The following is a 24852-nucleotide window of genomic DNA, read 5'->3' on the forward strand; positions in this document are numbered from 1 at the left end:
CCTTGCAAATACTGGAAAATTTGGTTGGAAGGCATGTATGTCCTTAAGGAAACCCACCTGATTGTCCATCCATTTAAATTGACCATGCCCCTTTACGAAAACACTCTCCTCCTCTCTCTTCCCCCTTCCCCCTGCCTGCTACCATATTCCTGTGCCTGCTGTGCCCACCCACAACAGCAAGTACATTTGGTGGGCTAGGACCAGAAAATACGTTGCAATATTTTCTCCCTCAGATGCCTGAATGGATGTCCGTCAAGCAATAAGAAATTTAAGTCTTTCTGTTTTTCTATAGTGCCTTTCACAACCACAGGGCCTCCCAAAGCGCTTTACAACCAATGAAATACTTTCAAAGTAGAGCCACTGATGTAGGAGATATGACAGCCAATCTATGCACAGTAAGCTTCCACAAACAGCAAAATAATAATGACCAAATAATCTGTTTTTGCGATGTTGGTTAAAGGATACATATTGATCAGAGCACCAGGAAGGACCCCCTTGCTCTTTTTTGAACTAATGACCTGGGATCTTTAACATCGAGTTGAAAGGGCAGACGGGGCCTGAGTTTAATGTCTGCTCTGGAAAGAAAAAAGCATTTCTGACAGTGCAGCACTCCCTCGGACCTGCACTGGAGCATCAGCCTTGAGTTTTGTGCTCAAGTCCTGGAGTGAGACTTGAACCCACAACCTTATGGCTCAAGTGAGAGTGCTACCAACTGAGCTACAGAGCCCAAACGGAAACTATCCCAGGGGGAATAATCACTTCAGGAGTGGGTGACAATTGCTGTCTGAGTAAGCAGTTGTGAATGTAAGGTGATATTTTTGAGGGACATCTCAGGCTGAAGGTTTGATAATGAAGGTGTAATTGTGGATTAATTCAATATTACCTAGGAGAGCAAAGGAGCTCTTGGAGGTCTTGTGACTCGAGGAGATAATGTCCCAGCCTTTGAGCTAGAAGCTCTGGGTTCAAGTCCCACTCCAGGGCTTGTTGGCTATGGAAGGAGTGTTCATGATGGAGTTCAACAGGTTGAGAATCAGCCTGCTAATCCTTGTAACATTTCCCCACCATTCCTCAAAGGGAAAAAAAGTGTGTGTGAAAATACCAAACTGGCAAAGGATTTCTTGAGGAATGCTGGACAATAGTGGGTCCTCATTGTAAACACCTGTAAAGTGAGTAAAGCATAAATGGATGGATCCCTCCATGTTCCTCTTTGAGAGGAAAGAGTTTTCCCTCATCATTCTTGTCTTTGGCATGTGAGATGTTACAGATAAATGGGCTGATGTGACACCATGTCCTTTTGTTTTAGTGATGTTGGTGGGTTTGCTACGGTACGCGCAGGTGATGGAGAGACACCAGAACTCCTTACTGAACACAGCAGCACTGGTGGCATGTTGGATCTGCGCTGCAGGGCTCATCGTCGTGGGAAACTTCCAGGTAAAATATAAAGAAAATTTAGAAGTGACTCTTGCCAACCATACTATTCATCTGTCCAATATGTTAAATTGGTGCCAACCCAGTTAAAATAAATAACTCTGTAGTCACTTTACAACAGCGACTACACTTATGTAGAAAACGGAAAGAACTCTCTTTTACGGAGTGCCTCATCGTCATGATGTCCCAAAGTGCTTTATAACTAATGAATCATTTCTCAAAGTGTAGTCACTGTTATAATGTTAGAAATAGTCATTTGGTAGTACAGAAGCTGAGTATTGCTGAAAAAAAATATTTTTTTGTTGAAGCTTTTTGTTTTTTACTCATCAGGACAGTTCTCAAGAATACCAAATGTAAAGGGAACAATAATTTATGTACAATGTATGAGAAGAAAATGCTGATTGGTTAGCAAGTGGACTCTGATATATACTCTTATAGTGGATTCAGAGTATATATCAGAGTCCACTTGCTAACCAATCAGCATTCTCTTCTCATACGGTATAAATTGTTGTTCCCTTTACATTTGGTATTCTCACGATTTGTCCTGATGAGTCCTGAAAAGCTTTGACAAAATGTCTATTTTTCCAGCCATAGTCAATGTTAGAAATGTGGCAGCCAACTTGTACACAGCAGGAACCCACACAAAACAATAAGCTAAATGACCCGATAATCTGTTTTTAATTGTGGCTGAGGGATAAATGCTGGCCAGAAACCAGAGGAGAACTCGTCTGCCTGTCTTTGAAATACTGCCATGGCATCTTTTACGTGCCCTCGAAAGGACACATGGGGTCTCAGTCTAACGTCTCATATGAAAGGTAGCATCCACGACAGTTCAGCACTCCCTCAGTATGGCAATGGAGTGTCAGCCTAGATTTTTGTGCTCAGGTCTGGAACTGGCATACACAACCGCCTGACTCAAAGCGTTTACACTGAACTACGGATGATACTTTAAGGCACTATGGGATGTCCAATGGTGAAAGGGATGTTTTGAAGGCAAGATTTTTCTTTTTTAAGTGGACCGAGCGATGACAAAGGAAGTTTAATGCAGACAAGTACAATATGCTGCACAAATAAAGGAAAAAATAAACAATACATGAATGGTGTCGCAATAGCTAAGATGGAAAATTGCCCGCAGTCTTAACAGACTTAACGTTAAACATGTCCAATCAATGCAGAATGGCAATCAGCAAAGCCAAGTAGGCTGTTGAGCTACACGTGGCCAAAAAAAGTAGGGAATAAGACACAAAGGATAATGATCAAACCGCACAGTGCTATGGTCAGTCTGCACCTTCAATATTTCACCAGGATCTGGTCACTGAGATACAAGGGAGACATTCAACCACTGGAGGCAGTGCAGGGAAGAGCCATGAGGCTGACCCCGTGTCAGAGGATTGCCGTCAGGAAGAGAGATCATTGGGTGGGGCTGGTGGGGGGATAATCACAATGGCTGAGGGTGATTGTGCCAGAGTGGCAGCTGCCCAGCTTATTTATCTGAGGCTAACCCACGGCTGTGCCCTGTGTGCTCCATCACCCGTGGAGTTGGGTGGAGTGAGCCCTGTGCAGACTCCAACCAGCTCCTGCCTTAAATGGCACTCAGCGCCCTATTTATGTTCCAAGAGCATGATTCCCATATTAAAAAAGGAATCTACCCTGATTCAGGTGGAAGCCAGTGGCAAGGGGGTGAGAAGGTTACTGCCCTATCCCGAGATTATTACCATCCTGTTAGGTTAAGAGAATCAAAACTGAACCCAAAGACTGATCAATGTCCGGAGCAGTCTTCCAGTTGGTGTAATGGAGCCCTAAACCCTGGAATCATTAAAAAAAACAATTGTATGCTACAGTGGGGGATTTATTAGGATCTTTCTGGAAGAATGAACTAAGATGGGCCAAATGGGTATGGATGTGGAGAGATATGTAGCCACAATATAGGTAAATGGAGTTGAGATACAGATCAGCCATGATCTGCTTGAATGGTGGAATCAGCTCAAGGGGCTGAATGGCCTCCTCATGTTCCTATATCTCTGTGAATGGCCTCTCTCATCTGTTATGATCTTGTGATTTTGTAGGGTGAGTTAAATCTTCTGTTTGGCGAGCAGTTGGAGAAATAGCATCCAAATGCGCTCAGTGTTTATACCAACTTTCTCGGCCAGATTGCTAGTCAGATGGGCTGAGAGCCATCTGTAAATCACAGCATTGCTTGCAGCAGGATCAACAATCGGTCTCTGAACACCTTATTTAAACAGCCTTTACTGGCTGGCCAGCAATAAATCAGTTGAATGATGGGGGCTGGTTTTCTAATATTACACTGGCAGTAGTGTTAAAAAGGCCTGTGTTCCCTCCTTGGATCTGGTTTGGTTCCTCATTTTGCAGCTGACAAACTGGCTCTGCACGTCCAGCCTCAGCTGTACACTCAGCTATCGCCGCTTATAGCTCACAGAGCATTAGCAATTCAGACAGGAAGCTACGTTTGAACTTTTCCCCATGAACCACAGACATTCACAGAAAGTGTCTGTGAACTAATGTGTAATGAACATGTTTGCAGCCAGTGTGGAGGCAGCAAAGAAAAGGAGAGGGTTAAAAAATGGAAACAGGTCCGTTCTGCCCCTTGAACTCACTCTATCCATAGACTGTACGCCAAATTTCCCTGTCACATGCCTGACCTGTTTTCATTATCTGTTAATCATAGATCCTCTCCCCGTTAATTCCCAGCTCTGAGAGCCACTTGGTGTCAATGATCAAATGTTAGATCAACTCCCAAAGTTTACAGATCAGTACCAGATGAGCTTCCAGTGTTAGGCAGCAGTATCGATGCTGCCCCCCAGAGGCAAGAACAGTATCAACACCGACGTCAAAGTGAAAAGAATGTTCTGGGCCAAGGCCCCGCATCAGAGTAGAGCCATAGAGCTAATACAGCACAGAATGAGGCCATTCAGCCCATCAAAGTACAGTGGGATTGCTGGTACTATAGTCAAACATTTGACAGGGTCCTACATACTCATGGAAAGGAAGACAGAGTTAACGTTTTGAGTCCGTATGACTCTTCATCAGTTCTGATGAATCAGTTCTGATGAAGAGTCATATGGACTCGAAACGCTAACTCTGTCTTCCTCTCCACAGATGCTGTCAGACTTGCTGAGTTTTTCCAGCAATTTTTGTTTTTGTTTCAGATTTCGAGCATCTGCAGTATTTTGCTTTTATCCTATATACTCATCCCGCTGCATCATTCACAAACACAGACTGTATTTACAGAACCCACTGCTATTGCATCTTTATGAGAATTGGCGTTCGATGGCTTGACATGTTTCACAATCATTCCCTCAAGCTAGTTTTGGGAAATTAGTTCTGAAGAAACGGATAGGAGATGGTGCCTCCACATATGCTGAAACATGGGCTGTTTCTAATCTAACTGCACATTTAAGAGGCTAAGTTCTCCCTTTTATTAGAAACCCTGTGTACCTTTCGATTCTAAAGGATGGCTTGGCTAGCTGTGTAAGTACAGGAAGTTGGATTATCTCTCACAGCTGGTGCTATGTCCTCAAATCAAATAATTAACTTCCAATGAAAAGTTAGTCTGAATGATGTTAGCAGTAGTTTAGCATTTAATGTTGTGAAAATAATATGAACTGAAAAATAACTGTGGATCAGAAAGATACTTTACTGTGAATTGGATTCCAGAGAAACTCAGTCACCATCCTTTGGGAGAGAGTTGGAACTTATGGTTTTACTGTTCTGTTAGTTCTGACTGAGTTTCTCAGGTTGTTGAAAGAGTCCAGATTGGTTCCATGACATTTAGTCTTCACTGTGAATGCATCTCACTATTTTCCACTCACACCTACGTTGGGATTTTCTGGCCCCGCCCCCATCGTGATGGTAGTGTAAAATTCCGCCCCGAGTCTTCGCGTGAAACAAGCCTCTCAGACAGGGTCTTAAGATGCGTTCCCCACTTTAACCAGCTACTACAGGCTGGTGCATTTTTTAAACTATTTAAGATGTTAACCCTTTTACTGGCATTACATGGATTTACAGCACATAATCACAGAATCACACAGTGTAGAAGAGGCCCTTCACACGTGCAAAACACCTGACCTACCTACCTAATCCCATTTACCAGCACTTGGCCCAAAGCCTTGAGTGTTATGACGTGCCAAGTGCTCATCCAGGTGCTTTTTAAGTGAGGCAACCCACCTCCACCACCCTCCCAGGCAGTGCATTCCAGATCGTCACCGCTCTGGGTAAAAAGGTTTTTCCTCAGATCCCCCCTAAACCTCCTGCCCCTCACCTTGAACTTATGTCCCCTCGTGACTGACCTTTCAACTAAGGGGAACAGCTGCTCCCTATCCACCCTGTCCATGCCCCTCATAATCTTGTACACCTCGATCAGGTCGCCCCTCAGTCTTCTCTGCTCCAACGAAAACAACCCAAGTCTATCCAATCTCTCTTCATAACTTAAATGTTTCATCCCAGGCAACATCCTAGTGAATCTCCTCTGCACCCCCTCCAGTGCAATCACATCCTTCCTATAATGTGGCGACTAGAACTGCACACAGTACTCCAGCTGTGGCCTCACCAAGGTTCAATACAACTCCAACATGACCTTCCTACTTTTGTAATCTATGCCTCGATTGATAAAGGCAAGTGTCCCATATGCCTTTTTCGCCACCCCACTAACATGACCCTCCACCTTCAGAGATCTATGGACACACACGCTAAGGTCCCTTTGTTCCTCAGAACTTCCTAGTGTCATGCTGTTCATTGAATACTTCCTTGTCAAATTAATCCTTCCAAAATGTATCACCTCACACTTTTCAGGGTTAAATTCCATCTGCCACTTATCTGCCCATTTGACCATCCCATCTATATCTTCCTGTAGCCCAAGACACTCAACCTCACTATTAACCACCCGGCCAACCTTTGTGTCATCCGCAAACTTACTAATCCTACTCCCCACATAGTCATCTATGTCGTTTATATAAATGACAAATAATAGGGGATCCAGCACAGATCCTTGTGGTACTAAAGCTTTCTTCTGTCATCACCCTCTGTCTCCTACAACTAAGCCAATTTTGAATCCACCTTATTAAATTACCCTGTATCCCATGTGCATTTGCCTTCTTTATTAGTCTCCCATGTGGGACCTTGTCAAAGGCTTTGCTGAAATCCATATAAACTACATCAACTGCACTACCCTCATCTACACACCTGGTTACCTCCTCAAAAAATACAATCAAATTTGTAAGGCATGACCTCCGTCTGACAAAGCCATGCTGACTATTCTTGATCAAACCTTGCCTCTCCAAGTTGAGATAGATCCTCTCCTTCAGAATTTTCTCCAATATTTTCCCTAACAATGATGTGAGACTCACTGGCCTGTAGTTCCCTGGCTTATCTCCACAACCCTTCTTAAATAGCGGAACCAAATTAGCTGTTCTCCAGTCCTCTGGCACCTCCCCCGTGGCCAGAGAGGAGTTAAAAATTTGGGTCAGGTCCCCTGCGATCTCCTCCCTTGCCTCCCTCAGCAGTCTGGGACACAAATCATCTGGACCTGGAGATTTGTCCACTTTTAAGCCTGCCAACACCTCCAATACCTTGTCACTCCCTATATCACCCCCTCTAGTGGGGGTGGGGGAGCATAAAAGATTGAAATTGAATATTGAATTCAACAACTTTAGGTCTTGAGCTCCCTCCTCCAGCCCCATCCCCTTTCTGTTTCTTCCCCCTTTTGTTTTTTTTCCCAATAATTTATATAGATTTTTCTTTTCCCACCTATTTCCATTATTTTTAAATCTTTTATGCTCCCCCACCCCCACTAGAGCTATACCTGGAGTGCCCTACCATCTATTCTTAATTAGCACATTCATTTAGATAATATCACCAACTTCAACACCTCTGTGTTCTTTTGTTCTTTTGTCTGTGACATCTTTTGATGATCTGCTCCTATCCTAACACCACCCCCCCCCTCTCTACTTCTCCCCCCCCCCCACCCCACCTTAAACCAGCTTATATTTCCCTCCTTGTAAAGAAAGATCAGTTCTGTTGAAGGGTCATGAGGACTCGAAACGACAACTCTTTTCTTCTCCGCCGATGCTGCCAGACCTGCTGAGTTTGTCCAGGTAATTCTGTTTTTGTTTTGGATTTCCAGCATCCGCAGTTTTTTGTTTTTAAACTGTACCATGTTGTGGCCACTATCACTAAAATGCTCCCCCACCACCACCTCAGCCATCTGTCCGGCTTCATTCCCCAGAATTAGGTCCAGCACTGTGCCATCCCTTGTTGGACCCTCTACGTATTGACCTAAAAAGTTCTCCTGTATACATTTCAAGAAATCTGCTCCATCCATGCCCTTAACACTCTGTCTATCCAAATTAATGTTGGGAAAGTTGAAATCACCTAATATAATTACCCTATTATTGTTTTTACACACCTCCGCAAATTGTGCACATATTTGCTCCTCAATTTCCTGCTGACTATCTGAGGGTCTATAATAAACACCTAACAATGTGGCTGCCCCTTTTTTATTCCTAAGCTCTACCACAAAGCTTCATTCGATGCACCCTCCAAGATACCATCTCTCCTTACTGCAGTAACTGACTCCTTAACTAATAATGCAATGCCTCCTCCTCTTTTACCCCCTCCCATGTCTCGCTTGAAGATTCTATATCCCAAATGTTGAGCTGTCAATCCTGCCCATCCCTCAACCACGTCTCAGTGATGGCTACTATATCAAAATTCCACGTGTCAATCCTCACCCTTAACTCATCTGTTTTACCTGTAATACTCCTGGCATTAAAGTAGAGGCCACCCAGCCTTGCCTTACTCCCTTGAAACTTAATGCAGCTGTACTCCCTGTGACTTAATTGTTTTATTGTATTATGATGTGTCCCTATTCTGCTAACATTCTGTGTCCCCTCCCCCTGCCGAATTAGCTTAAACTCCTCCCAACAGCACTAGCAAACCCGCCCTCAAGGATGTTAGTCCCACTTTGGTTCAGCTGTAGACTGTCCTGCTTGTACAGGTCCTACCTTCCCCAGAAATAGCTCCAGTGATCCAGGAATCTAAAACCTTCCCTCCTGCACCAACTCTTAAGCCACGTATTCATCTGCGCTATTCTCTTATTTCTGATCTTGTTAGCATGTGGCACTGGGAGTAATCCAGAGATTACAACCTGAGAGGTCTTGCTTTTTAGTCTACTGCCTAGCTCCCTGAATTCTTGATGCAAGACCTCATCCCTCTTTCTACCTATCTTATTGGTACCAACATGTACCATTACCTCTACCTTATCACCCTCCCCCTTCAGGATGCCCTGCAGCCGTTCAGTGACATCCCAGACCCTGGCACCAGGGAGGCAACATACCATCCTGGAGTCACATTGACGCCCACAGTAGCGCTTGACCATAGAATTCCCTATTACTATTGCTCTTCCTCCCCTCCTGTACAGACAGGCTGCCAGAAACTTGGCGCTGTCTGCACTCCCTGGAGGAACCATCACCCTCATCAGCCTCCAAAATGGAATACCAATTTGCGAGCGGGACCCCAGGGGACTCCTGAACTACCTGCCCGTTTCTCTTGGACGACCTGGTGGTCACCCATTCCCTTTCTTCCTCAAGTCTCTTCATCTGTGGTGTGACCACCTCTCTAAATGTGCTATCCACGATGCTTTCAGACTCGCAGATGCTCCACAATGTCCCCAGCCGCAGTTCCAGCTCTGAAACCTGAGCTTCCAGGAGCTGCAGCTGGACACACTTCCTGCACACATGCTGGTCCCGGGCACTGGAAAAGTCTCCAGCTTCCCAAATGGAGCACGAGGAGCACACCACGGCTTTGAACTCTCCTGCCATGACTTATCCCTTTAAATTAAACCTTTTAAATCAATTACTCTAGGGCCCTTCTTTCCTGATCCTCGTTACTATGGAATATACAAACTATAAACCACAAAAAGACCTTAAACTATAAGCGATTAAAGTAGTAAATACTTACCTGACCTTACCCACTACTCACCAGTCATTCCTTTCCCTTGTAGCCTCTACTGCTGCAGCAGGGCAAGACCACTCTCTGAAGATTTAAGAAGTTGGATAGCAAGGAAAAGATGCAAAGAGCACCTCTTTCCCTAGGCACTAAATTACCACGGCGCACCAAATTGCCAATACCCACTCTGGCTGTGCCTCACTCAGGATGAGTGCTCTCCCCTGTTCGTGTGCAAACGCGACATTTGACTCAATAGCTCCATGTCAGTGTTAATGGTTCACAAGGGCCTCCAACCTTCCTATTTTATCTGACACCATCAGCATATCCTTCTATTCTTTTCTCCCTCATGTATTTATCGGACTTCCGCTTAAATGCAATCATTGCCATTCACCTCAACTACTCCTTGTGGTAGCGAGTTCCACATTCTCCCCACTTCCCGGGTAAAGAAGTTTCTCCTGAATTCCCTAGTGGATTTATTGTATTTAATGACAGAAACTTAGGTTTAGATTTGAATGAGGTGGGTGAAATAAGGAGTGGTGCTTGGTAGGGGGCATGGATTTGTGTCAGTTTGGGAGTCTTGCGCATCTATTTTTGTTCTTTGCTACTGTTTTAACGTTAGGATGTCCCAATTAAAGCAGGAAAGTTGAGAGACAACTGTTGCACTACAGGCTGTTTAAAGTTTGATTTCTGTCTCAGATTCAGAACATCTGAAATGCATAAAATCAACTCTTCAATGGGTCAATAACAACGTGCGCAGCCCAAGACTCTTCCCAAGTCTGCAAATTTGCGCCAAGTGTGACACAGGTGGAGACTGGGCGTTATAAACCTGCCCTCCAACTCCCTCATCCCCAATGCCCAAGTGAACTGGTGAGTGTGGGGATATTGGGTTGGGCCCCACTCTGTCCCACTGGGGATATGTGTCACTTGTCTAAATCCAGCGAGCTTAGGCCCAAGGGAGTAAAAGTCAAAGCTTAGTGACTTCCCTTTTCGGAGGGATTTTAGGAGTTTAGCCACTTGCACAGACGTAAACGTCCCTTGGCTTGTTCACCACGGGACCACCCTTAGTGCCTCATATTCCTCTTTTCTTCAGTAAAGCACTTTAGCGTGTTCTTAATGTTATTCTGTGAGTCACGATTGCTCTTTGTAATCTGGATCCGCAGGGGAAAATGCCATCTCCCAGTGATGGCTCTACCAATCGGTTCCTATTAATGAACTGTGCTGGCTAGCCAGTGGTCAGCACTAGAGTCCTCACACAACCTAGCTAACAAAAAGCACAACATGAGATTTCAACAATGGAGGTGAAAAGGTAAAAGGTTGGCTTGGAGAATGGGCACTGCGGAATTATTTTAAAAACCTTTAATTTTACTCTAACCGTCATGGTAGGTATAATGAAGCTGCCCCACAGCCCTGATTTTTACTCTTCTAATATTAAGGTGATTTTTAGGCTGTTGCTCCACTTGACAGGGCCTCAGTGTAATGTCTCACCTGAAAGGCAGCACCTCCAATAGTGCAGCACTCTCTCAGTATTACGCTAAATGCCAACCTTGATTACAAATAGTTGATGGCAAAATTGCTGGACTGGTAACTCTTGGCTTCACAATGGGAGCCGCGGCTCAGTAAGTCACACTCTCACCTCTCAGTCAGAAGATTGTAGGTTCAACCCCAGAGACTTGAGCATATAAAGTGATATAAAGTGATATAAAGTGCTTTGGGATGTTGTGGAATGCAATATATAAAATTGAATTCTTTCTCTCACAAGGTCGCTCTCTCTTTACTAGACACTATACCCCTTTAATGAAGTAGCATTTTTGCAACCAACAATTTATTTTAATTCCAGCAATTCTGTAAACACCTATACATTCTGTGGCTAAGCCTCTGCCCTTTTTAAGTCTCAGCAATTTGGACACACAGGGAACCCTTTCAAGAGCCAAGCTGTAAGACAAGGTGGGCACAAACTATAAAGGTGGTGAAGGGTGGCTGTCAATGCTGAAAGGGTAGCTTGTGATTACAGCTGCAGGAGAGAGCGTCGGCGCACTCCGTTTGGAGCATTGCCAAGCTGTCTCTCCGTGGCAAGTGGGCCCACAGAGCTGTTTGCAAGTCTCTCCCATTTCTTGGCAACATTGCATCTGCCTATACAGGCAAATAAAGGTTTGATTATGACTGTTTGATTTGGCCCAGCCGATGCATGTTGGAAAATTCTGCCTGTGGTGAAGTTGGCGCTGGTGAGCTCCACAATGCCCTGTTCGGTCTGTCTATAAATAGGACATCAACGAAACAACAGGTGTCACCCCTGAGCCAGCAGACAAAGGGAGGTTTGCAGTGAATTTGACCCAAGTTGTAGCCTCCTCTAGCTTGTGCCAGGAAATGGTTCCAACGTTTGGAGTGATCCAGCCTGAGTAAGGCTCAGTGAACAATGCTGGAATTGTGCACTCCAGCATTGCCCAGCCACAAAAAATAACTTTCTCCTGTTCCACATTCCACGTTTGCAGTGATCTTGTTCTGAGTATCTGAATTGGCCTGAGTTACTGAGCCAACAGCTCCATTTTCAGGCTATACAAGTTACATCAAGAGTATCCCATATATATCGAGAGTATAGACTTACACTCCACTCTATATATATTCAGGGTACAGATTTATGCCCTACCCTATATATCTACAGATCTGTACTATACCCTATACCTATCTATTTTATAGATTTGCACACTACCTCATACCTATCCAGGGTTTAGATCTACACTCTTCCATATATCTGGTCCAAGGTTTAGAGCTAATCTCTGCTCCACATCCATTTGGGCAGAAGTCCGATTTCTGCCTCACATTTATCCCGTGTGTTACTATTTGATAAGCATTTCAGTCTTCCCTTTGCACGGTGAGGAATAGACTCCATGCCAAGAGATATAGTCTTCACAAGCTCACATTGCAGCTCACAATGCTTACTGAGCCCATCATGAACAGAGTGAGAAGCTTAGAATTTGGTCCACATGTTAATACAAACATACAGGTTAGGAGCAGCATACCCTGATGGTGTGCTAGTGCAGCTGGTTTCATAATATTTCTTATGGGTGAAAATGGGAAGTGTTGTCCTTTAGCTTTGAAAGCTAAGAAAATAAAAAGGGTTATTAAAAGTACTTCAGCTGCTGAAACACTGGCTCCTATGGAGGCAGTGGATATGGGATTCTATCTGTTAAATATTTTAAGTGAGATTCTGTACAAGGGGCATACTGAAGACAGTATATCCATTGAATGTTATGTAGGTAATCGCTCATTGTGGGAAATGTATGCCTGAGAAAAGAATTGACATTACTGGGTGGATGAAAGTTATTAACTGTCTGATTGCTTTACATAAAGTAATACATATATGATGAGATTGTTAGGGGTCCTGGACGAGAGGCGTTTTGAGATATACCGCAGAATATGAAACTTTTTGATCTAATTTGTTTTGACTTTTTGGTTGTCCATATTCCAATTTTTATTTAAACAGAGAGAAGGTAAAGAGAGGGATGTGTTTTGGGACGGTGGGGGGGGTGGTGTGAGGATTTGAGGGAGGGGTCATGGTCCAAAGAGGAGTTAATCATGGTCCAAAGAGGAGTTACCAGGCTTGGCAATTGGCATCAGTATGGTCTTTCTGCCATGTAACACTGTCAGCATGCCTGATAATGGTATTGGTGTTAGAACAGGGCTTCCCAAATTGTGGGTCGTAACCCCACGGGACGAGACTCTGGCGTTGTGAGCTCCGAGGCCACAGTGGCTGCCATGGAGCTCTGACTGAATGTGAAGAGCTGCAAGGCCGCTTTAAATCGTTGCGTTTTTTTCCAAAAAGTAGGCCCGGCCTAACTGACCAATCTTTCTGAAGCCCGATTCTCACTCTAAAAAAGCCAGTGAAAAGGTGGGATTTGGAAAATCCCTGAAGATTAAACACTTTGCCTGCCTCTCAATGCCTCCCACCCCACCCCACCCCCTGCTCTCACAGGCCCTTCTGCTTGCACAGGGTCTCCCCACCTTCCCCCCCACCCCACCCCAACCCACACCAGCCCACTCTCACACTGTCACTGAAGGGTCATGGCAGTTTTCAAGCCTCCAAAATGCGGTCACAGCGGGAAAAAGGTGCGGGAAGCCCTGGGTTAGAACGATAGATTGCAAACTCAGAGGGAGCTGGATCAGGGTAGGTAAGGGGAGTGAAGCGACGGAGACAGCCAATGTCATGGTGACCTTGCTCCGTGAAGAGAGTCAGGCAATGCAAGAGGACAGAGTGAGGGGTCCTGGAGGACAGCGAAGATCAGAAACGGATACGAGGGCAGCCCTCCTGGCCAAGAGAGAGAGAGCCCCAGGGCAAAGGAAGTGGAAGGCAAGATTCTCATTGTCTTGAACTTGGAATTTTTTAGGGTGCGGTCATATGGAGATGAAACCCAAGGCCAAATGGTTCAGGGCCAAATAGTAAGGGGCAGAGGTGGTGGGTGAAAATACAGCAAGGGGTGAAATTAGAAGGAGAGATCAGGACAGAGGAGGTGAATGGGAAGAAGGATTGAGAGATAGGCTCATATCCCAGAGTTACTTGAGCTATTGGTTCTCAAAGGGATGAATAAGAAGCTTTTTTCATTAAAGTGCTAGATGATACCCTATTATTAGTGACAGTTGCCACAAAGCCTTCCATTGAATGGTGATGTGGTAGACACTGTAACACGTAAGTACAACATCTGGTTGTTTAATTAAAGTCGTGTCAAGTCATGTTATGACATCTACAAAAAAAGTGCAATTCCACCTGCGGCTTTTATCGAACGAGAGATTTCAAATCCAATCCTGCCTCTTGTATTAGTACATTCCTTCTCGTTCCTCTTCTAATCTAAGGACAGAATCTTCGCTGCCCTGGGGTGGCAAGTTTGAAGGTGGTGGGGGTTGGGGGTGGGATGGTGTTGTGAAGTTAGTGGGAAGCCCTGTTGGGGGGCTTCACCTCCCAAAGAGGGGGCCGCCGGCAGTAAGGTTGCATGCCTGGCCCAAATGCTGCGAGTGGAGGGGTTTCCCTGCTGCTCTGCGGGACCTGACTGCTCAGTCCTTCTGAATTTTTATTTGAAATTCACGCCCCGAGGTCTCCTACCTGTCTCAGCAGCGGCCATCTCTCCCAGCAGGGCCGCCCTATGATTGGTTCAGCAGCATCCCCGCCCTCCCCCTCCCCTTCGTCTCCTTAACTGGACAGCGAGCGACGAGGGGCCCAATTAGGAGGCCGCCTTCCGAGAAACAGCTCCCCGAGTCTGGCGCCCGGCAAGGTGGGCTCCGGACCCCCACTAAAGCCCGTGGGGAAATCCTACACTAAGGGCAGAATCGTCCCCGATTTGCGCTAAGTGCAAAAGAGCGGGCGTGAAGAAAGTTGCTTTACCCGTCTGCCGAAATAGCGGGATTTCGCACCTTATTGTCCTGTTCCCGGCAAGTCCCGCCTCATTAATAATGCACACATGGGGAACATTCCAGATCGCTGGCTGGGCCACAGCTAGACACCCAAAGCAGGCCGGGGCCCACCAGGTCTCAGACCCTCCAGAGGACGCCCGCCAAAGTCGTCAGAGGCAGGGCATAGCCGTGTTCCATTATTCTCTCTCTGTGCTCTCAGCACCTTTAAGGTGGGACTGACCCCCATCTCGTCAGTATCTGTGACCAGTGACGCTGTGCTCCTGAAGGGCTCAGGTACTGAAGGCTGGCAAAGGATCAGATGCATTTAAAGTTTCACAGCTACGTCTCCCTGAGCGCAAGCGAGCTGCCCTCAGCCTGACAGGAGTCAGACATTCACAGACACAATGTGAGGATCTATGGAGTGTCCTCACTGCATCTCATCATCATCCTCCTGGAATCTAGTGACTATCAGGGTCTCCGCTGCGTCTCCATGACATAAGCCTGAGCACTGAGGGTATGTGCGCTGCCATTAGCCACACAGGAGTCAAACGTTCACAGATGCAAGGTGAGGATGTCAGGACTGTACTCACTGCATCTCATCATCCTCCATGAACCTTGGGGCTATGAGGACCTCCTGTCTGGCCAGTGCGAAGGTCTCATCCCTGGCATACTCATCTTCGAGGACCTCATCAACAGCATCACCTTCAACATGATCCTCATTGGAGGAGACGTGCAGCTCTCCCATCTCCTCCTCAGCCAGACCCTTACCCCGTCACAGCGCCAGGTTGTGTAGAGTGCAGCAAGTGACCATGATGTGCGACACCCTCGGTGGACTGGATTCCAGTGCTCGAATGCACCCGACGAGGCATTGGAACCTCATTTTCAAGATGCCTATCGTTTGCCCCCCTAAAGTCCGGGTCGTGTCCTGAGCCTGGTTATACCATCACTCTGCTGCAGCCTGAGGCTGCCACACGGGCATCATCAGCCACGTCCTCTCTGGGTAGCCCTTGTCCCCGAGGAACCAACCCTGCAACCTCTCTGGACCCTGGAAGATCTCCTAAGGATGTAGGAGTCATGAATGCCCTCTGGGAATCGTGCGCAATACTGTAGGATGCATTTGTGGTGGTCGCACACCAGCAGAACATTCAGTGAATAGAAGCCCTTGCAGTTGATGTAGTTGACTGCTTGCTGCCACGGAGATCTAAGTGCCATGTGAGTGCAGTCAATAGCACCCTGCATCTGTGGGAAACCTGAGATCTGGGCAAATCCTGGCTTTCCTGATCCTGGTCGAAATGCACAAAGTTCTGTGCCTTCGCGAAGATAGCGTCCGTGAACTCCTAGATACACTTGTGTGTGGAGACTTGCAAGATCCCGCACAAGTCACCTCTGGAGCCCTGGAAGGAGCCACTGGCCTAAAAATTGAGCACCGTGGTCACTTTCACGGCCACTGGCAGTGATTGCCCTCCATGTCCCTGTGGTGCCAAATCCTGCAGCAGGTGGCGTATGTGACCGACCAATTCCCTAGACATGCACAGTCTTCAGCGACACTGGTTCTCAGTCATCTGCGGGAATGACAGGAGCCATCTAAACACCCTGTGCTTGGGTATGTCCTTCAGTCTGTGCGGCCTTGCCCCCCCCACCCCCCAACATCCCACCTCCCCCCCCCTCCCGGCCTGGCCCACACTGGAGCCCTCGCCCCCAAGCGACTGGCCTGTGTCCCCTGCCAATGCGCGGTGCCTCTTCCTCCATGCCCCTCGGGCGATGCTCACGAACTCTGCACAAGGTTGTGTTCACTCACCTCCGAATTCCTCTCAAAGTTCAGGTTGCCAGGTGCACGCCCTTCAAAGGTATCTGTGAAGCACACCGTTCTGGAGTCACCCCGACATGGGGACCAAAGTTGACGGGGGGAGTGGGTGACGGTGGGGGGACAGGGAAGTTGGGGGCCGGGGGTGGGGGGGGGGGGGGGGGGGGGTGTGGTGGCTGGAGGGGGGGATGATTCTGGTGAGCAGGGCTTATCATGAGATGCTAAAGAATTGCAATTAGGTTGCTAGCGGTGACAGACACGGCCGCCATTGTTGGGTGCGGTGAACGATCGCAAACTGGTTTCACGCCGGCGATAAAGTGATTTTTGGCCATCTCGCCACATTGTCTCCACATTGTACACCCCCCTCCCCCGCCCGCCATCTTGTACACATTACACCCCCCCTCCCCCGCCCACCATCTTGTACACATTGCACCCCCCTCCCCTGCCCGCCATCTTGTACACATTGTACACCCCCCTTCCCTGCCCGCCATCTTGTACACATTGTACACCCCCCTCCCCCGCCCGCCATCTTGTACACATTGTACACCCCACTCCCCCGCCCGCCATCTTGTACACATTACACCCCCCCTCCCCCGCCCACCATCTTGTACACATTGCACCCCCCTCCCCTGCCCGCCATCTTGTACACATTGTACACCCCCCTTCCCTGCCCGCCATCTTGTACACATTGTACACCCCCCTCCCCCGCCCGCCATCTTGTACACATTGTACACCCCCCCTGCCCGCCATCTTGTACACATTGTACACCCCCCTCCCCCGCCTGCCATCTTGTACACATTGTACACCCCCCTCCCCCGCCCGTCATCTTGCCTGACACCAACAAGACCCGACCATTCCGCCCGAACGCTTTGTTTCCCAACCTTTTCCCTCAGTCAGCCTTCCCACCTTCCCCCCATCTACAGGGTCGGTAAAGCCGAGCTTTGTGCCCCCTGCTTCTGCCTGATTTACCTCATCGTCTAACTTCATCCTTTCATCGCTGGAAGGGGCCCAGTTTACTCAATTATTAAAAGTAAGAGTTCGCATACCTTCAGACTTCCTAACTCTTAACTGTCGACACGCTTCCAATAACAATCATAAAATCCATACAGAGAATATAAAACAAATGCTTCTGAGAAAAATGATGGCGTGAGTTTGGAATGTTGTCCTTTCTTTGGTCCTTTCTTGCCCTCTGGCTGCAAATTGGCATAATAACAGTTATTGAGGTTGCTTCACCTAATGTAGATACTTTAAAAGACAAGACATAAATAGTGTTCAGTTCAAAGCTGAAGTAATGATTCCTTTGCAGGTTGAGTCTTCCTGAGCACTTGGATGGAGCTCAGTGCAGATGCCTGACCTTTGTTTTAAAAATTAATTCAAATATGCAAGAGATGGCACCTTTGATTAAAGCAAAAGTACAGAAGATGTGTTTTTCTCAGGTAAAGCAAGGCCCACAAACAGCTTAGAATTCCACCTTCGTACCATCAGCAGATCCTAGCAATGATTTGGAGAGTGCCTGTAATCTAGATTTTAAGGTTGTTGCTTCCAATGTCCCTACTGAGCCCACTCTACACCAACCCATAAAGCAGCCCCACTCTATACAGTCCCCATAAACCAGCCCCACTCTATACCGTCCCCATAAAGCAGCCCACTCTATACCGTCCCCCTAAAGCAGCCCCACACTATACCGTCCCCGTAAAGCAGCCCCACTCTACACCGTCTCTATAAAGCAGTCCCACTCTGCACCGTCCCTATAAAGCAGCCCACTCTACACAGTCCACATAAAGCAGCCCCATTCTACACTGTCCCTATAAAACAGCCCCACTCTACACAGTCCCTTTAAATCAGATGCACTCGACACCATCCCCATAAAGCAGCCTCGCTGTACACCATCCCTATAAAGCAGCCCCACTCTACACCGTCCCTATAAAGCAGCTGCAATCTACACCATCCCCATAAAGCAGCCCCACACTACACCATCCCTATAAAGCAGCTGCACTCTACACCATCCCCATAAAGCAGCCCCACACTACACTATCCCTATAAAGCAGCTGCTCTCTACACCATCCCCATAAAGCAGCCCCAAACTACACCATCCTATAAAGCAGCTGCAATCTACACCATCCCCATAAAGCAGCCCCACACTACACCATCCCTATAAAGCAGCTGCAATCTACACCATCCCCATAAAGCAGCCCCACACTACATCGTCCCTATAAAGCAGCTGCATTCCTCGCCATCCCCATAAAGCAGCCCCAAACTACACCATCCCTATAAAGCAGCTGCACTCTACACCATCCCCATAAAGCAGCCCCAAACTACACCATCCCTATAAAGCAGCTGCACTCTACACTACCCCCATAAAGCAGCCCCGCTCAACATTTCCTTCAAACAATCCCACTATTTGAGTGAGTCTTTGACATAATGGCAACATGCTGAAGCAGTGGGCACAGGGTTTAAAGTGCACACCAGGCAGCCCCGGTAGGTGGAAACCAGAGCTCCGGCTCTGAATTTCTGGTTCACATCCAGCAGGATCCCTGAGTCCAATGGTTAAGCTGGGGACCCCACCCCATCCCATCCCCCCATTATATGGGAGACCAGAAACGCTTCCATATATAGGATAACTAACTGGCTATCGTGAGAATGCTACAGCCATGGAAGGAGTGTGCATGTGCATGTAACTGTCATACAAATCCTTTCACTTACATAATTTCCAAGGGGAGAAGCACTGCTGTTTTATACTGACTCCCTAAATGTCACAACACCAACCTTTACTTGCCTTAAAAAGCTGTCTCTAGTCTATACTGCTAATCTAGACAATGCTGTTACTATTAAAGCACAAATGTGATGGAATACTCCCCACTTGCCTGGATGAGTGCAGCTCCCACAACACTCAAGGATCTTGACACTGTCCAGGACAAGCAGCCCACTTGATTGGCTCCACATCCACAAACATTCACTCCCTCTGCCACCGATGCACAGTAGCAGCAGTGTGTACCATCTACAAGATGCACTGCAGGAACTCACCATGGCTCCTTTGACAGCCCCTTCCAAACCCATGACCTTGACCACCTAGAAGGACAAGGGCAGCAGACACATGGGAACACCACCACCCGCAAGCCCCCCACCCAAAGTCACTCACCATCCTGACTTGGAATTATATTCTGTCACTGTTGCTGAATCAAATCCTGGATTGCCCTCCCTATTAACACTCTGCGTGTACCCAGACCACATGGACTGCAGAGGTTCAAGAAGGCGGCTCACCACCACCTTCTCAAGGGCAATTAGGGATGCGCAATAAATTCTGGTCTTGAGAATCAATAAATAAAAAGTCCTGGAAAGTGAGCATCACTCTGAGTGCAAAATGAAACCTTGTAGATGAAACAAAGGGATTAAAGCCTGGACAGATTCACATCTGCTGGTTCAATATTACACAGTTAGGAGGCTGAAAAGAAGCCTCAGAGCATTCTTTTGTCTGGTTTGTGCCTGTGTGAGATTAAAAGACCCAGCTGAAAGACAAAATTGGCCTTTTTTTTTGCTCAGGGTTGAAGGATTCTGGAAGTGTCTGCTCCCAGTCACCTGGCTGAGCCACTGAGACAGTCTCCCATAAAGAATTAGACTCCATGAGGCTTTTTTTGAAAACACGTTGAAGAATTGCAAAGATCAAGTAATCTCCACAGGAAATGAAAATGTTTTTGCTGCCAACGGGTGTACTGATTACACTTACACAGTGATTACGCTTACACAGTGATAGGCAGCACCATTAAACACCAGTGCAGCTTGTGTGATTCATGGGGCTGTGGGAGACACAGGATTGAACATGCAACTGGGTCTCATATAAACAAACAACCTCCCCGCCCCACACACACACACATCCACACACAGACACACCCATACACACACCCACAACCACACAGACACACACACCCACTCACACACACCAACACACACACACCCACATAGATACACACACACATTCCCAAACCCACATACACACCCGGAGACACACACACCCACACACCCCCCAACACACACACACGGACACACACCATCAGCATACACACCCCAACACACACCAATATGCACACACCTAACACCCCCAACACCCACAAACCCCAACATCCACCCACACACACATACACACACCCTAACACACCCACAAACACATACACTCACCCACACCCATATACACACCCACACCCCAACATTCGCGCGCACACACACACACACACATACAAAACCCAACACGCACACACACACTCCGCCCACACACGCCAACATGCACACCCACCCAGACACAGACACACGTCTACCCACACACGCCGACACGCACACACCCACACAGCCAAAAGCGGGATACATAAAAGTTCTGTGGCTCTGGAAAGGTTTCTCATTTTCTTGTAAAGGGTGTCCGAGGCAGCTATCTGTTGAACTTTATGTCTTTACAAAAGGAATAATTGATAATTCCAGCCAAAGAACGTGATGTAAAATGACCGAACAAATGAACAAAAAAAGGCTGAAAAGACACAGCAGCTGAGCAAGTAACTGTAAAGAGAATGACCAAATCTCATAGCACTGAAGAGGACATTTGGCCCATTGTCCTTGTGCTGGCCCTTTGGAAAATCTATCAATCAATCTCACTCATTCCCCATGGAGCTGGATAAATTGACATCATCCCTGTCCCCTTCAAAACTGCTGAATTATCTGTTCACCCCCAAGAAGCCGCCCTTCACCTTCATGCCTTAACCAATCGCACAGTTCCAATTTGGGTCGGACACATTCCTGGAAGTTCCATCACATGACCTTCTGCTTCCAAACACCCTGCCCCCAAATTCCAGCCATTGGTTGGCCCAGATGTCCATCCTCTTGATGTGCCAATTGGAAAGGGTGGAGATTCTTCAGTACCTGATTGGACAATTCTTCACCATCAATCAAACAGCCATTTGCCCATGTCGGATATGTTACAATTAATAAAAGTATCCAAAGAAAATGTACAAACACCTCAATGCTTCTACTTTCCCCTCCGTAGCTCGCAGCTTTATCCTGGCCATTAATTCTTGGAGACTCCAGGACAACCCTGGACGGTTGGGAATCTTATTTCCAATCTCCCTTCCCTCTTTCAGGTTCTCAACATCTCCCAGCTTCATGCCCAGGCTCTTCTGTAACACCCTGTCTGTACCCAGCCGGCTTCCCAACCTGCTCGTAGCACCAGAGTTACAAACGACGGGCTCAGTGACAGCGACACATTGGTCCCTCCTCCACCCATTTCCACAGGGCTGACCAGCCAATCATCCTCCCATGCTTCTCCTCCACCATCCGGGACTGCTGGATGTACCCTGGCGCAGCTCCATTCCTACCCACCTGAACACATCTCCAACAATGGCTCCTCTTTTCTCCCACGCACTGGCACTCCACCCGCCCATGTGCCCCCCACCCCCCCCCACCCCCACCACCCCCCCACAGCATCCTCTGCCTTAACCACACGCTGCCTCTTGGCGACATCGCCCTCGGACACAGGATTAGCCTCTAGATGCACAGCATTCACACCCAGCTCTAGCTCCCCAACCTTCCCCTACGCCTGAATGCTGCTGAACTGCTTGGCTGACACTAAATCTTTGCGCGGCTTATAAATTTGGTGGACTTTGTGAGCCCTGGTGTATTTTGGGGTCTGCTGGGGGAGGGCATCTCTTACAATCCGTATGTGGATTCCAGGTTCTGCTTGTTTCTCTTTTTTTTTGTTTCTGTACACAGGGAACATTTCCTGTGGATAGCAGAGCTGGAATAATCACTGACCTTGAAATGGTTTTGTAGCTCTTTGTATGGCACGGCCCTGCCAGTCTCACATGTTGAGTTTTCTGAGTACACTGCCCTCTGCTGTTACCTACAGTTACTCCTCAGCAGTCTTTGTGCCTCCGCTTGTTTCTCATTTAGAATTCCTGCAGGCTGTGATTCCTAGTCCATTCTGTACTTCACTGGTCCCTCTTACCACCCTCTCCCTTGCCTGCTGAGTCCCTAAGCTTTGAGATTCCTGCCTTAAACCCTTCTGCCTCTTCACCTCTCATTCCTCCTTTAAGAGGACCCTTAAAGCCTACCTAACATCTCATCATGTGGTGAGCAACGCTCCTCTGAAGTGCATTGGGACATAGGTTAAAGATGCTATACCAATGGCGCTTGTTATTGTTGGTGTTGGATTTTGCCTTGTGACCCTCCCGTGATGCACTTTGGAACATTTGACGAAGTTAAAGACACAAGATAAATGCAAGTTGTTGGGTGGTGCTGATCCATGTCGATCGGGCCTCTGGTGTAAGGCTCTGAGAGGTTAACACACTGAGAGATCAACATACCTCCCGCAGGGTTTAAACCTTCCATATTTTGATTGACAAAAATGGCAGAAATTACGGCCGGAATTTAACGATCGGATACGCAGCCGGCCTGAGCTAGTGCGAAATCGCGTGAGGAACCGGTGGGCAGGCATCCTGTCGCCATAGCGACGTCGCGCCACATCGTGGTTGGTGGGCACGCGCAGGAGTCAGAAGTGCGCCTGCCGACAGTTAAAGTCTCAATTAAGCCACTTAAAGCCCCAATCATCCGGGATATTTAGTGGCCCATGCGCTTTTATGCTTAGCGCACGGGCCAATCGGCTAGGGCAGCCTTCACGTTTTTGCATCGTTCTTGATCCAGTGCGGGATAAAATTCCAAAAAAATGCTTGAAGGCTGAGGAGTCAGGAGTACCACCGTCAGTTGTTTGCAGTTGCGTTATAGATAGTTTGCGGCATTTTGTGTGTGAAAACATCCTTTGTACAACGCCGCAGCTCCCTGAGGCAGCTCTGAGCAGTTGTCAGCCTTCTGCCCTCTTCCTGCCCCCAATCCATCCCCCATCGCCACCCAACCCCCCTCCCCCCCACCCCCAGCTCCAGGCCGATGTTGAGCCTCTCTTGGTGCACGTTTCACGCTGACTGCCGGTTAATTGGCCAGGCCGTTGTGACATCGTGTCTCTTCCCAGATCTTGTCCGGGAGTGTATTCCATGTCCGCTTCCGGGCTCACTGATCTCGCACACCCGACCGGTGCAAAGTTTAGGCCTAGGTGTCAGTCAGCTTAATCTTTAGCTTAAGAACATATGAACATAAGAAATAGGAGCAGGAGTAGAGCACACAGCCCATCGAGAGCCTGCTCCGCAATTCGATACGACCATGGCTGATCTTGGGCTTCAACTCCACTATCCCGCTCGCTCCCGATGTTCCTCAATTCCCTGAGAGACCAAAAGTCAAACCCCCTCAGAATCTTACACGTTTCAATGAGATCACCTCTCATTCTTCTGAACTTCAGAGAATATAAACCCAATTTACTCAGCCTCTCAGCAAAGGACAACCCCCTCGTCCTTGGGACCCATTCGCACCTCTTGATCATGTGATTTTACAAAAAGGATGTATCAGCATTTGACTGAAGCAAAGGGTGTGCTTCGTTCATTGGTGTTAAGATTCCTGATGTGACATTGTTGAAAAAGCAGCAAATGAAAGTCAGGGAAAGGGAGTGGCGTCTGTCTAACAGCTGAATTCTCTTATGCCTGCAGGTTGACAATGCCAAAGTCCTACACTATGTCGGTGCTGGAGTGGGATTTCCCAGCAGTATGCTGTTCATCTGTTTCCAATCTGTGCTCACCTACAGGATAGCAAAGAACTCACTGGACTACCAGATAGGTCACTGCCGGACATTCCTCACCATTGTGGCCTTCATCAACCTTGTACTGAGTATCCTTTGCGCAGAGCACTCCTTCCAGACAGCGCTCGGAGGCAGCAGTATAACTTCCACCAGCCGTTGTCACGTTGCTTTAAGCCAAAATCAGAAACAAACACAGGCGGTTGGTAATCAGATGCACAAATACTCCTGAGGAGTAATGTGTAGCAAACAGGTAGAGGGCAGTGTATTCAGTGTTGCACCAGCTGGCCTGTGCAATATAAAGAACTACAAAGCATATTATCAAGGTCAGACTGGAAGCTGTAGTGCAATTGTACCATAAATTTACCATGCTTAATGCCATATGCCCTCTCTCCACCTCTCTTCACAGCTCTGACTCACCCTATTTCAGAACTGTCCTAGCCTTCAATTCCCTGTTATCCTTTGCCTTATCTGCACTTTACCAAACAATGTTTTCCCTTCATTCATGTTTCACGACTGTTAGATACTAACGCCCCTCCTGATCTTTCTTCCCCTTCACTTTCTGCTGAACCTATCCCTCCTCTCAAACTCGCCCTTTGTCCCATATTCGCTAATCCCTGCTTCA

General features: G+C 47.4%; 1 protein-coding gene across 3 annotated transcripts in view; it reads left to right on the top strand.

The window, feature by feature from the left end:
- The window catches only part of LOC121270704 (transmembrane protein 150A-like), a 108217-nt gene that overhangs the window by 75585 nt on the left and 7780 nt on the right, over positions 1 to 24852 (top strand). For all 3 annotated transcript variants that reach the window (XM_041176047.1, XM_041176046.1, XM_041176048.1), the window contains 2 exons: positions 1304 to 1431; positions 24142 to 24319. In XM_041176047.1, the coding sequence (XP_041031981.1) occupies positions 1304 to 1431; positions 24142 to 24319 (306 nt within the window). The remainder of the gene's footprint in view (positions 1 to 1303; positions 1432 to 24141; positions 24320 to 24852) is intronic.

This window comes from Carcharodon carcharias, chromosome 28, assembly GCF_017639515.1.
Source record: "Carcharodon carcharias isolate sCarCar2 chromosome 28, sCarCar2.pri, whole genome shotgun sequence".
NCBI classification, from domain to species: domain Eukaryota; kingdom Metazoa; phylum Chordata; class Chondrichthyes; order Lamniformes; family Lamnidae; genus Carcharodon; species Carcharodon carcharias.